We start from the raw sequence: 15,598 nt of genomic DNA, 5'->3' as shown, positions 1-15,598 counted from the left end.
GAAAGGTCCATCTCCATTCCTCACTATGATGTCATGTTCCCATGAATGAGGAGGAGATACTGTACACCATATGAAGGGTCCATCTCCATTCCTCAATATAATGTCATGTTCCCATGAATGAGGAGGAGATACTGTAAATCATATGAAAGGTCCATCTCCATTCCTCACTATGATGTCATGTTCCCATGAATGAGGAGGAGATACTGTACACCATATGAAAGGTCCATCTCCATTCCCCAATATAACGTCATGTTCCCAACAAATGAGGAGGAGATACTGTACACCATATGAAAGGTCCATCTCCATTCCTCAATATAACGTCATGTTCCCAACAAATGAGGAGGAGATACTGTACACCATATGAAAGGTCCATCTCCATTCCTCAATATAATGTCATGTTCCCATGAATGAGGAGGAGATACTGTACATCATATGAAAGGTCCATCTCCATTCCTCACTATGATGTCATGTTCCCATGAATGAGGAGGAGATACTGTACACCATATGAAGGGTCCATCTCCATTCCTCAATATAATGTCATGTTCCCATGAATGAGGAGGAGATACTGTACATCATATGAAAGGTCCATCTCCATTCCTCACTATGATGTCATGTTCCCAACAAATGAGGAGGAGATACTGTACACCATATGAAAGGTCCATCTCCATTCCTCAATATAATGTCATGTTCCTAGCAAATGATGTGGCATCTCCATTCCCCATCATTTATAATCAAACACATTTTATGTAGTGTGTCATTGATGTTTTGGGTGTTTTATATCCTTTACTATTTCTTTCCCATTTTTTTCCATATTTTGTTGTTACAGTTGTACCCGGTTCCATACCAGAGCTCTGTATACTGTTAGACCAATGTGACTTTTTTTCTTGCTGACTCAGCTTGGAGTCCATATATGATCTGCAAACTCTTCATAATTTAAATTCCAAGAAATCCGATGTAGTTACAATCCACTAACGCGTTTTGGATAATGAAGCCTCAGTCATAGCTATTTATTATTATAGAATTAGCAGATGATATATGGACTCGGTGTGAAGACTTTTCTGGTTGATTTTGGAGGGAGAACAGGAGCCCAGCTGTGAGATCGGCATTTCCACTTATTCCACCGACGGGGAGGAGGAGCCAAAACTCCAGTTATTTGTCATCTACTGAGATTTATTCTATTTTTTTACTTCTTTCCAACAGATGGATGTGATGTCAGGAATTCCTCGGAGAGACGTCTTCTATTATCTGCTGATTGTAAGTCAGAAGATAATGTCATCACACAGGATCCTCCAGGAGGAAATCCAAATACACAAAATATACATCACAGACCTTCCTGTCCGGAGACATCAATGGATCCCTCTGATCAGGGGGAATCTTCTCATCAATCACATACTATGATTGGAAATATCCATGTAAGATCTCACACTGCAGATCCATCAACAGATCCTTCTAATCCCGAGGAAACTTCCTCACCCCATGAAGGAGATCACCGAGGTGACAATCTATTCTCATGTTCAGAGTGCGGGAAATGTTTCCTTCGGAAAGGAAAACTTATTCAACACCAGCAAGTTCACACGAGTGATCATCCTTTCCCTTGTTCAGAGTGCGGGAAATGTTTTAAGCATAAACATAACCTAGTTGGACACCAGAGAATTCACACGGGTGACCATCCCTATTCATGTTCAGAGTGTGGGAAATCTTTCACTCATAAAGGAGAGCTTGTTAAGCATCAGAAAATTCACACTAGTGAGCATCCTTATTCATGTTCAGAGTGCAGGAAATCTTTCACCAACAAAGCAGACCTTGTTAAACATCAAAGAATTCACCTGAATGAGCACCCTTATTCATGTTCAGAATGTGGGAAATCTTTCACTGAGAAAGGAACCCTTGTTAAACATAAGAGAATTCACACAGGTGAGCGTCCTTATTCATGTTCAGAGTGCGGGAAATCCTTCACTGAGAAAGGAACCCTTGTTAAACATAAGAGAATTCACACAGGTGAGTGTCCTTATTCATGTTCAGAATGTGGGAAATCTTTCACTTGGAAAAGAGACCTTGTTAAACATCAGGGAATTCACACTGGTGAGCGTGCTTATTCATGTTCAGAGTGCGGAAAATCTTTCGCTGAGAAAGGAGTCCTTGTTAAACATCAGAGAATTCACACTGGTGAGCGTGCTTATTCATGTTCAGAGTGTGGGAAATCTTTCACTCATAAAGGAGAGCTTGTTCGTCATCAGAGAATTCACACGGGTGTGTGTCCTTATTCATGTTCAAAGTGTGGGAAATCTTTCACTCAGAAAGGACACCTTGTGCGACATCAAACCTTCCACACGGGTGAGCGTCCTTACTCATGTTCAGAGTGCGGGAAATCTTTCACTCAGAAAGGACACCTTGTGCAACATCAAAAATTTCACAGGGGTGAGCGTCCTTACTCATGTTCAGAGTGCGGGAAATCTTTCACTAGGAAAGGAGTCCTTGTGAAACATCTTAGAATTCACACAGCTGAGCATCCTTTTTCATGTTCAGAGTGTGGGAAATCTTTCACTCATAAAGCAGAGCTTGTTCTTCATCAGAGAATTCACACAGGTGAGCGTTCTTATTCATGTTCAGAGTGTGGCAAATCTTTCTCTCAGAAAGGACACCTTGTGCGACATCAAAGATTTCACACGGGTGAGCGTCCTTACTCATGTTCAGAGTGCGGGAAATCTTTCACTCAGAAAGAACACCTTGTGCAACATCAAATATTTCACAGGGCTAAGAGTCTTTACTCGTGTTCAGAGTGCGGGAAATCTTTCACTAGGAAAGGAAACCTTGTGCGACACCAGAGAATACATATTGGTGAGCTTCCTTAAAGCGCAGTTCCACCTATTTTCACAAGATTTTCTGATCTCAATGCAGTTCTAAATGAATATTATTCAATTTTTCCCCCAATCGTCTTTCAGGACAGCCACCTAAGAGACCTTGGCCCCTCCCCTCTGTAGGAAACACCGCGCCAGCCTTCTATAAATTCCCTCCTCCCCTGCTGGCTCCTCAGTTATTTGAGTTTCCTATAGAGGGGAGACACCACTGGAACCAAGCTAGGAGAGCCAGGGAGGCTCGGGCAGCATGTTCTAAAAGGGAGTAGAGGCTCCTTGGACCAGGAAGAAACTAACCTGGTCGAAAATTGTCACCCCCACATCCCTGAGAGCAGGTGGAGGTCAGGGGGCTCCCTTTCAGCACCGGTGACAGGAGGTGCATGTCCAGCCGTCCCATACCCTCAACAGCGCGTGGTAGCACTGGCAGTGCAAACCACGGCGGGTATTGGGACTGCACGGAGCTGGTGGCGGTGATGTCACATCCGGCTGAAGGGGCATGCACTTCCGGGTTTGCGGCTTCTGGTTCCAGCCACAAATTCTGAAAAGGAGCCAGGCATGGGCTGGAGAGGAGCCACACATATTGTAGAGACAGCAGAGGCTCCAGCGGTGACACCATCATGTCAGACACAGAAGGAAGGGACCAGACTGCTCCAGCAGAGACCAAGTCCAGCCTTGTAAAGGTAAGGGGAACCTAGGGTGGAACTCCCCTGGCCTGAACATTCCCCCCCCCTTTAGGGAGTACATGGAAAGGGGGGTTAGGTAAAGGTCCCTCCGATGTCAGAGGGTTGTTCATGGGACCCCTTGTGAGGCAAGCCCACATGAAGACGCTGCTCACCTGCAGTTTTGCAGGGGAGGGTTACTGAAGTATTAATACTGTGGGCTTTACTTTCTTGTGTCTTTTCAGAAAACAGACAAAACCAGGCCCCCCTGACAGCTCAAAGATGAGGTGCCCTTCTTGTAAAATTACACTATCACGATCAGATTGTCTGGCGTACTTAGTCCGATGAAACCCATTTCACCGGACAATCCGATCGTGTGGGGGTTTCAGCTGACTTTTCCAGCGTGAAGTCCGGCGAACTAAGAAAGTATTTTTGCACTCCAATCTTCCCGTGGGACTTGGGTTTCAGCGGACAATACGTTCGTCAGTATGCTAGTCCAGCGGACTAAGAATGACGCATGCTCAGAAGCAAGTACGTAAAAGGAAGCTATTGGCTACTGGCTATTGAACTTCCTTTTTCTAGTCCCGTCGTACGTGCTGTACGTCATCGCGCTAGCAAACGCCAGACTTTCTGTGTGTCCGTGTGTGGCCAAATCCGTTCGGTAGAAAGTCCGCCGGACTATCCGCCGGATTGTTTGCCGGACTAAGTACGCCGGACAATTCGCTCGTGTGTACGCGGCATTAGAGACTCCTGGGAGAAAGCATTATGTAAAGAATAGAAAAGGGAAACAACGGAGCAAAGACTTAACCATACATTATAGCAGCAATCAAAAAATGGAATATAATAAATAAATGTTAAAATTGCAATATAAGTCCCGGCAATGAGAGATAGGGGAAGATTAAAAGGTAATTAGCGCCAATCTAAGTGCAGTAAGTATGAACAGTTTTAATGAAGATATAGTAAAGGTGGCCAAATGGCTACTCACAACTTAGCAGTGAGAATCAAGATTGTAGGTACATATATTGGAGTCCATGGTCACTTGTCAAGTCTGCGGTAGAAGCACTGAAGAGGTCCCAGCAGGGTCTGGAGATGGATGCCCTTAGATGGAAGTACACGGCAGGACGACCTGTGGGTCTTGCAGGTGGTAGGCACCGCCTTTATGCAAGCATGTTGGATATGCAGGGGGTCTTGGGTATGGTGATCAGCTACATGCTATTCGGTAGTACTGGAGACCGGAAAGACAACCAGCGTGGAGCGCACCTACAGGAATGCCAGGGACTGGAACCGGAAGGACAACCAGCGTGGAACGCAAGCCTCAATGGATTCTGTATCACAGAAGTGTCGCATGGACTTGTCAGATGACGCGTTTCAATGCATCCGCATTTTCCTTGGATCCTCGTCTTCATTATGTAAAGAATAGATTAGCAAATCAGTACAGGAATATTCCACAGAGCAGGACAGTGATCTATCGGCATATATTCAAGAACTATCCAGTACTTTTGAATCCTTTAAACCCTTCTTTGAAGGATTTCAGATCCTGTAATTTCAGACTGCTCCTCCCCCAGTACAGGCAGCATTACCAAAGACGCAAGCACTACCCTCCACTAATGCAGGCCCTTCAGTAGCTCCTAGAGAGGAGGCGGAAGAGGAGCCTGATAGCGCAGTGTCCGGCTCCCAGGAATCACAGGGTGAAGCTCTGGAAGGGGATTCCAGAAAGCCATCCTGATACAAGCTCTCATTGGAAGAGGTCGACCATCTTTTGGGGGCCATTTATTCCACACTAGGTATACAAACGGAAAAGAAACCTCTATCCCTCCATGATTAGATGTATGAGGGCTTAGGAGACCAGGAAAAGGAGAATTTTCCTGTTCATTAGGTTTTAATACAGGCAATTAAAAAATAATGTCAGGAACCAGAAAGAAAAACATTTTTTTTTTCTAAAGCCTTAAAGAGACGGTTTGCATTCACAGATGACCCATCATCAGTATGGAACAAAACCCCAAAGTTAGATGCAAACTTCTCACAAGTTGCGAGGCAAGGGGATTTAAACAAAGTGGCAGAGTTCCTCAGCAGGAAGAAAGTGAGAGAAGGCGATTGGGTACGAAAACAGGAGGTATTCAAACAGATTACACAAAAATGGGGAACACCTCAAGTGGAAAGCAGAAAAGTTTGAGCGTTCTTCCTGAGAAGAGAGGATGGAGCGCTCAGGGTAGATGCCTTAGCACAGAGGTGGACATTCAACAAATGTTATGCCTTTCCAGTTCAAATACCAGCGGTGATAAAAAAAATTCCGTACAGAGAACACATCACTGATTCTCATAGCACCTCACTGTCCCAGGAGGCCGTGGTTCTCTGCTCAAAGAACTTGTTGTAGAGCCCCCCTGGTTACTACCAATCCAGGAAGATCTACTCTCCCAGGGCCCAGTGTACTGTCTCCAGGTGAAAAGGTGGAACTTGGCCGCCTGGTATCTGAGAAGCAGCTGCTGAAAGCAAAAGGGTTCTCAAGCCATTTAATAGATACACTGCTGAAAAGCAGGAAAGTTCAGACAAGTAACATCTACCAGAGAGTATGGAAGTGTTTTAACAGATGGTGCACAGAGAACAACTTCAAAGCACAAAGCTCAGTGGCAGTCTAATGCTGCGTACACACGATCACACATTCTGACAACAAAAATCCATGTTTTTTTGGCTCAAACTTGTCTTGCATACACACCGTCGGAAATTCTGAACATCAAGAACGCGGTGATGTACAACACGTATGACGAGCCCAAACAAATGAAGTTCAATAGCCAGTGCGACTCTTCTGCTTGATTCCGAGCATGCATGGAATTTTGTGCGTCGGAATTATGTACACACGATCGGAATTTCCGACAACAGGATTTTTTTGTAGGAAAATTTGAGATCCAGATCTCAAATTTTGTTTTGTCGGAAATTCTGATGGAAAATGTCTGATGGAGCCTACACACAGTCAGAATTTCCCACAACAAGCTTCCATTGAACATTTGTTGTCAGAAATTCCAACCGTGTGTATGTGGCATTAAAGTTTCTACAGAGTGGGGTAGATAAAGGACTAAAGCCCCATACACACTATCAGATTATCTGCTGAGTTTTTTCTTCAGATTTACCAAAACCATGTAGTAGAAGGGCCTGCCTGATTGCATACACATTGAAACTCCTAAGGTTTGTCCTCATATTATATGGTTTTGGTAAATCTGAAGGAAAAAGTCAGCAGATAATCTGATAGTGTGTATGGGGCTTTAGCCTTAGTACACTAAAGAGTCAAGTTTCAGCACTGTCGGTTTACCAGGAAAGAAGTTTATCATCCAATCCATGGATATTCAGACTCTTTAAATTCTTGAGCAGGCAGAGACCGATACAGAGTACAGCCTTTCCAAAGTGGGACCCATCATTAGTGCTGCAAACTATGACAGCAGACCCTTTGAACCACTAAAAAATTGCAGCCTGAAGATGCTGACACTTAAAGCAGTCTTCTTGGTACTAATTACTACAGCCAAAAGGGTTTGTGAGATAGAGGCCCTATCACTCAGACGCCCCCTTTTGTCAGATTTTCCCAGACCGTATAGTCTTTAAACTGGATCCAGGATTTCTGCCTAAAGTGGCCTCGAAATTTCACAGAGGCCAAGAAATTGTGTTGCCATCATTTTATCCAAATCCTTCTAAGGAACAAGAAAAAAAGTTTCATAATTTAGACGTCAGGAGATGTGTCTTACATTATTTAGTGGTAACAAAAAACACCTAGGAAGACGGATTCCTTATTTATTTTATTTTCTGGAGCTAAGCAAGGCCACAAGGCTTCAAGATGCACCATAGCCAGATGGCTAAGAGATGCCATTGAACAGGCTTATTAGTTAGGAGGCATGCAGATCCCAAAGGGTATCAGGGCACACTCCACAAGATCAGTGGCAGTGTTGCAGGCAGAGAGAGCTGGAGCAACGCCGGAACAGATTTATAAAGCGGCAACATGGTCCAGCTTTGCCACTTTTGTAAGACACTGTAGAGTGGACCTTTGGTCAGCCAAAGCTCAGACTTTTGGATGCAAGGTCTTACAAGCTGTGGTGCCGCCCTAGGGGTGAGTGCTCGTTTATCCTCTCAGGTGGCTGTCCTGAAAGATGATTAGGGGAAAAACAAATTTACTTACTGGTAACATTCTTTCCTGGAGCCTTTCAGGACAGCCAGGTACCCACCCAAATGTATATTAAAACATAAGATTTCCTTACAGGATATGTGATATAGTTCACTTGTGTCTCCCCAGCAGACTGGAGGTGCTCTTTAAAGAACTGAGGAGCCAGCAGGGGAGGAGGAAATTGATAGAATGCTGGCATGGTGTTTCCTACCGAGGGGAGGAGCCAAGGTCTCTCAAGTGGCTGTCCTGAAAGACTCCGGGAAAGAACGCTACTAGTAAGTAACTGCGTTTTTGGATGGCGGGAGGAGAGCTGTCAGAGAATGTAGTGTGGATGGTGGGGGGAGAGCTGTCGGAGAATGTAGTGTGGATGGTGGAGGATATCTGTCGGAGAATGTAGTGTGGATGGTGGGAGGAGATCTGTTGGAGAATGTAGTGTGGCTGGTGGGGGGAGATCTGTCGGAGAATGTAGTGTGGATGGTGGGTGGAAAGCTGTCGGAGAATGTAGTGTGGATGGTGCCTCCCAGTACTGTCTACATGACCTCTAGTGTCCATCCAGCCTCTATTCAGCTCCTCTGTGTCTCAGCAGTTCTCAATGTCATCAGTCATTCCAGCCTGAAACCCAGAGCCTGATCCTGTGATTGTCATATTTCCCAGTCTGTATCCTGCTCCAGTGACCCTGTGCACTCCTACCAGCATCCATTCTTCCTTCATCACTTGGTGTCCCTATGCACTTCAGTCAGTTACCTGCTTCACTACACCAATGTGTTTCCCCGTGAGTCCCTTCCATTACCAACACCTGTCAGCATTTTCTTGTGGACCATCAGTGGTTAGCGATCACTGTTGTAGAGTAACATGTAGACCTATACAGCTCAACCCCCAAATACTTTTGTTGTTTATGATGCTGGGATCCATCAAAGCAGATAAAAAAAGATGTGCTCCATCTTTTTCTGATGGTGGCCAGGGCTGTCATCCCTCAACATTGGAAGTCTCCTGGGATCCCATCTGTTTTAGAAATGGATAGGGTAGCTTAGATACTACCATGGATTTGAAATCTTTACTAGCTGTTGGGCCTGATAGACTGGATGATTATACTAGTACTTGTGCCACTTTAGAGTATGAGGTTACTATATGTAAAAATAAAAATGATGAAAACACCAGGCAAAAAAACGAAATCTTTACCTAATATGGTGTTGGACCACCTTTGGTATCCAAGACGGCTTGAGTTCTCTGAAGAATTGACAAATATAAGCCTTGGATGGTAGATAATGGAATCTGATACCACTCTTCATGCAAAGCTCATTCTAGTTCCCGCTGAGATGCTGGAAGATCAAAACGAGCCCGAACCTTGTTCTCCAAAAATACCTATGCGATATTTTTTCTGGTTTATATTTATATACTGTGTACCAATGTTCTATATTTGTATTTGTTACAATATATTGAAGACTTAAAGAGGGGTTTACTTCCTCTTTCATTCCCTGCAAAGGCAAAGCATAATGGACTATTATGCATCGCATAGTAGCCCATTATGTGTCACTTACCTGACACAGGAGCCAGCGATGTCACTGTTGTCCCCTGTAGTCTGGCACATCCATCTTTTCGGTGGGGTCTCGCAGCTCCACCGCTGTCATTCGGCGGAGCCGCGATGACGTCACTCCCGCGCATGCGCACGGGAGCCGACACGCGCGGCAGCTCCATTGTTGGAAATGCCGCGCTCAGTGTGCCTGCGCACCGCTGTCTACGATGCCTGTCTTCAGGCAAATATCTCCTAAACCGTATAGGTTTAGGAGATATTTCTTGGACCTACAGGTAAGCCTTAATCTAGGCTTACCTGTAGGTCAAAGTGGTTTGTAAGGGTTTACAACCACTTTAATAATGTAGTATTGAAAGATTTAGATATTATTATAATTTTGTTTGGAAAAACAAATAGAATTAGAGTGATACAACAATGATAACTTACAGTATATTATCCACAAAATAGAGTAACTAGACCAGAATGATTTACAGTGATGTCTAATGTGTAACTTTACATTGAAGGGGCAACAGTGATATTAACCACTTCAGTTCCGGACCAATAAACACCTTAAGGACCAGAGGTCTTTTTGCAATTTCGCACTGCGCTGCTTTAACTGGTAATTGCGCGGTCATGCAATATTGCACCCAAACGAAATTTGCGTCCTTTTCTTCCCACAAATAGAGCTTTCTTTTGATGGTATTTGATTGCCTCTGCGATTTTTTTTTTTTTGCGATATAAATGAAAAAAGAGCGAAAATTTTGAAAAAAAAAGATATTTTCTTCTTTTTGTTATAAGAAAAATCGAATAAACTAAATTTTAGTCATACATTGAGGGCAAAATTTATTCAGCCACATGTCTTTAGTAAAAAAAAATGTCAATAAGCGTATATTTTTTGGTTTGCGCAAAAGTTATAGCGTCTACAAACTAGAGTACATTTTCTGGAATTTACACAGCTTTTAATTTATGACTGCCGATCTCATTTCTTGAGGTGCTAAAATGGCAGGGCAGTACAAATCCCCCCCAAATGACCCCATTTTGGAAAGTAGACACCCCAAGGAAATTGCTGATGGGTATGTTGAGCCCATTGAATATTTATTTTTTTTGTCCTAAGGGATTGAATAATGACAAAAAAAAAAAAAAAAAATTTTTTTTACAAAAAGTTGTCACTAAATGATATATTGCTCACACATGCCATGGTTATATGTGAAATGACACCCCAAAATACATTCTGCTGCTTCTCCCGAGTACGGGGATACCACATGTGTGGGACTTTTTGGGAGTCTAGTCGCGCACGGCACCCCGAAAACCAATCACCACCTTCAGGATTTCTAAGGGTGCAAATTTTTGATTTAACTCCTCACTACCTATCACAGTTTCGAAGGCCATAAAATGCCAAAATAGCACAAAACCCCCCCCAAATGACCCCATTTTGGAAAGTAGACACCCCAAGCTATTTACTGAGAGGCATGTTGAGTCCATGGAATATTTTATATTTTGCCAAAAGTTGCGGGAATATTACAAACTTTTTTTTTTTTGCACAAAGTTGTCACTAAATGATATATTGCTCACACATGCTATGGGCAGAAGTCAAATTACACCCCAAAATAAATTCTGCTGCTTCTCCCGAGTACGGGGATACCACATGTGGGGGACTTTTTGGGAGCCTAGTTAACTAGCTACCTAGCGACACTAGCGACACTGATGCAGCGTTCAGAAAAGGGGGTGAAAGGGTTAACTAGCGGAAATCAGGGGGTTAAAACCATTATTGGGTAGTATATCGGGGTACCTAGCGCTATAAAAACCTGGCGGTGAACCTAAAAAAATAACTAGCTACCTAGCGACTGTAGTGACACTAATGCAGCGATCAGAAAAACGATCGCTTAGTGACACTGGCAAAAGGGGGTGAAAGGGTTAACTAGCGGCAATCAGGGGGTTAAAAACATTATTGGGTAGTATATCGGGGTACCTAGCGATATAAAAACCTGGCGGTGAACCTAAAAAAATAACTAGCTACCTAGCGACACATGCAGCGATCAGAAAAATGATCGCTTAGTGACACTGGCAAAAGGGGGTGAAAGGGTTAACTAGCGGCAATCAGGGGGTTAAAAACATTATTGGGTAGTATATCGGGGTACCTAGCGATATAAAAACCTGGCGGTGAACCTAAAAAAATAACTAGCTACCTAGCGACACTAGCGACACATGCAGCGATCAGAAAAATGATCGCTTAGTGACACTGGCAAAAGGGGGTGAAAGGGTTAACTCTAGGGGCAATCAGGGGGTTAAATCTTTATTGGGGGGTGATAGGGGGCTACCCTGGACCTAACACTAACTGTCCTGACAGTTTTTACTGTCACAACTGACACTGAATGCATTGATCAGTAAAGAAATGATCAATGCAATCAGTGACACTGTGACTGGGGGGGGAGGGGGGGCGGGGGGGGGATCGGGGGGCGATCGGGGGGGGTTTGTGTGCCTGTGTGTACCTACATGTCAGTGTAGTGTTCGTGCAGACTTACTTTTACTCTTCTCCTCGTAGTCCGGTCAAAAAGACCGCCCCGAGGAGAATGACATCACTTCCTCCTTCCTGTGTAAACAATACACAGGGGAGGAAGCTTCTCATTGGCCAGGAGCGATCCAGAGGGGGTGGCCGAAAACGAACGGCCATCCCCTCATCACGGAGCGCTCCTGGACCGAATCGGACCGCCGTAACCAGCGGGAGGGGGTCCGATGGGACCCCCCACCCGCTGGAAGGCAATCACGTAGATGTACGTGATTCTGCCTGCCTGTGCCATTGTGCTGACGTACAATGGCAATACGGCGGTCCTGAAGTGGTTAAACAAGTGCGGTGTATATTGGTAACCATTTTAGAACTATTTAAGAACATTGTTTTGGAATGGATAGGGTAGCTTAGATACTATCATGGATTTGAAATCTCTACTAGCCATTGAGCATGATAGACTGGATGATTATACTAGTACTTGTGCCGCTTTGAGTATTTTCTATAATTCACAAGAGTATCAGGTTACTATACTGTATGTAAAATGAAATATTATGAAAATACCAGGCAACAAAAAATGAAATCCTTACCAAATATGGTGTTGGACCACCTTTGGTATTCAAGATGGCTTGAGTTCTCCGGAGAATTGACAAAACTAAGCCTTGGATGGTGTATAATGGAATCTGATACCACTTTTCAATGAAAACTCATTCCAGTTCCCGCCGAGATGCTGGAGGAGGGAAACAAGCCTGAACCTTGTTCTCTAAAAAGACCTATGTGATTATTTTTTCTGTTTTATATTTATATACTGTATACCATTGTTCTATATTTGTATTTGTTACTATATATTGAAGAACTAATACTGTAGTATTGAAAGATTAAGATGTGTTTTATTATAATTTTGTTTGGAAAAACAAAATTAGATTGATATAAAAATGGGAACTTACAGTATATTTGCCACAAAATAGAGTAACTAGACCAGAATGAGTTAGCCCTTGTACACACGGTCGGAGATTCCGACTACCAAATCAGTCGGAGTAATTCCGACGGATTAATTCCGGAAGAGGTCCGGAAGTGATGTTGCATACACATGGTCGGACTAAGTTGTCGGAAAATCCGATTGTACATAACGTGATGACGTTATTTCATTAGACGAGACTACGTTCAGGCTAGTAGCCAATAGCTTTGGTCTAGGAATTTGATCTGAGCATGCGTGGCACTTTGTCCGTCGTGATCGGAGTATGTCCGATAGGAGCATTTTGTCGGAAAATTATACCGGCAAGTTGGAAAACTTGGTCCGTCGGATATTCCGACGGAAAGAGTCCAATGCAGACCACACACAGTCGGAATATCCGACAAAACGGTCCGATAGGACACATTCTGTCGGAATCTCCGACCATGTGTACAAGGGCTTACAGTAATGTCTAATGTGTAAATTTATTTTGAAGGGGCATGAACAATATTAATTAAATGTGTATATTGGGAACGATTTTAGAACTATTTAAGTACATTATTAAACATTCATATATATACAATTAATTTGTATTTTGTGACTTTGTGCATCAATTTCACTTTGTTTTTTATTTGTTTGTTGCACCACAATTAAAAAGAGGGATGAGCCGAATGTACCTAGCTTTTTATTTTGCGCAGGTTCAGCAAATGATAATGAAGGTTGAAACCTGAATCCGAACTTTTCATATCAGTATTGCCCATTTTCTGGGCTATTGGCAAGGAATTGTCAAACACAGGGAGGCGCACAGTGGCTTGAGTGATATGTACCAATGCTAAAAAAATTAAGAAATATTTTTATGTAGAAATATGGTCTTTTTGGCCGCCTAATGTTCAATATTAATAAATAGAAAAACGCATGTCAGAGAGTTTAAAGGAGCTGCACACCCAAGAAAATTGCAAAAAGATTCTTCCAATAGGTTTTTTAGCAGCTAGGTATTCCAATCAAGGAAGTTTGCATAGTTTGTATTATTGTAGAGTCTTTATTGGACAAATTTAATCCAAAAATAGAAATATGAATTAAAATATGAGTTCTGGCTACAGGTGTATGCAAGCATGTTCCATTACAACTGTCAAATATTGCACAATGCAACTATTAATTCACAATACATTGCAAACATGATATCCACTTGAGCACCCCTAATATTCTATATTAAACACTTCATGACCAGGCCTATTTCTAAGATTTGTTGCTTACAAGTTAAAAAACAGTATTTTGTACTTGGAGCTCCCAACCCTATTTTTTTTTTTTTTTAATACGAACTTTTATTGAGACAGAAAGAAAAAAATAGGCACATACATTAAGCGACTGATTGCTCCTGAACATGAGCATCATATCACAAGAAACAGAGTGACAACAGTACATTGATTGCGTTAATGGAGTAACAGGCTTTCTAGTGCATAACAGAAGATTGTCTGAAAAGTACCTGCCACCCAACCTATTAGTCATCACCCATGGGGGTATGGAAAGCAAGGAATCAATCAGGGTCAGAGCATCCCCCACTATACCAAGCACTGGAGTAGCGACTGTAACGCCAAATAAGAATAAGTATGGATATGCCATTGAAAACCTAAGAAAGACAAGAAAAATAGCACAAAACATAAACTAAACTGTAATAACTAAATAAGTGCTCCAAAAGGTACGGGACTAAAAGATCCTCGAACTAGGCCGGTACCCCGTTTAGGGGCGAGCAGACTCCCAGACTGTCCCAGCCCGAAGGCACAAGGCCTCAAGGGGTCCAAGACTTCCACTTAAGGTCGTATACCTGCATGGTGTCCAAAATTGTATGGGAAATCCTCTCCATTAACTGTATTGCAGCCATCCTCTTAAGCACCTGATCCCATGCAACCGTAGGCAATCGCCAGAATAAGACAATCGACCAGTGTACTGCACTAAAGAGGGTATGGGAAAGTTTTTGTTCAGGGGGGGTAGCACCAGGGATATCAGCAAAGAAGAGGCACATTTGGAAGGTAAGTGTGATAGGAGTGCCAATGATCCCCGATACCCTATCCTGTACTTTCTGCCAGAGGGTCCTGAGAGCCGGGCAGCTCCAAAATATATGGAGATGAGTACCTGAGTCAGGGCAACCCCGAAAACAAGATCCAGAAACGGTGGGGAAGAAGGTATGTATTTTAGCAGGGGTGTAATACCACCTGGTATGTAGCTTCATCACAGTTTCCTTCACCGCCTCGGACCTGGTACACTTATGCATATTAGAAATCCTGCGAGTCCACTCCTCCGGGGAGACTTCCTCTCCCGTCTCCAGTTCCCACTCCCAACCCTATTTTATGTCACACTGTATTTTGCAAATTTGCAAATGTAATTTGTTTGGAAAAAAATACACTTCAATTAATTAAAAAATGAAGAGTAAAGTTAGCCAATTTTTTTTGTCTAATGTGAAAGATGATGTTACGCAGAGTAAATAGATACCTAATATGTCACCCTTTAAAATTGCGCACTCTCATCATGGAATGACGATAAATTACGGTACTTAACATTTTCGAAAGCATCGCCAATGGAGATCTTTAACGGTTACTTATTTAGAGTTAGGCCAGGTCTTAGCGCAGAACATTCTGCTGAGCTGTCCCTCCTTATCACTTCTGTTTATGCAGATTGAGGAAGACCTAACCACCAGATGTGCAGAGTACAAAGTGAAACTATCAGCTACTACATGTTTTTCTCTCAGAAAAAGTATAGTAGCTGGATTGTACTGTTGTCAGTTTGTGTTTTGGTAAACAACAGTGTACCTCTGGTAGTAGGTCCAGGTACAGTCTGCAAAAAAAATAGGATAGATGAGGAAGCCGTGCACTTCAAAGCAAACTTAGGAGGAGGAGGATACGGGAGCTGTATGGGCTCTGTGTGCACTGCCTGTCACACCCCCCCATCGCCATTTGACAGTATTGTCCGATATTGGTGGC

At 43.1% G+C, this 15,598-nt stretch overlaps 1 protein-coding gene across 1 annotated transcript in view; it reads left to right on the top strand.

Annotated features, from left to right (window-relative positions):
• The window catches only part of LOC143955180 (uncharacterized), a 275,659-nt gene that overhangs the window by 209,858 nt on the left and 50,203 nt on the right, over positions 1 to 15,598 (top strand). The window contains 2 exon segments of the mRNA XM_077465272.1: positions 1,201 to 2,850; positions 5,954 to 6,064. Of these exon segments, the coding sequence (XP_077321398.1) occupies positions 1,201 to 2,850; positions 5,954 to 6,064 (1,761 nt within the window).

Source organism: Lithobates pipiens, unplaced genomic scaffold, assembly GCF_037356315.1.
Source record: "Lithobates pipiens isolate NorthernLeopardFrog02 unplaced genomic scaffold, aLitPip1_a1.2 Scaffold_35, whole genome shotgun sequence".
In the NCBI taxonomy this organism is placed as follows: Eukaryota; Metazoa; Chordata; class Amphibia; order Anura; family Ranidae; genus Lithobates; species Lithobates pipiens.
This window is presented reverse-complemented; position numbering and strand designations above follow the sequence as displayed.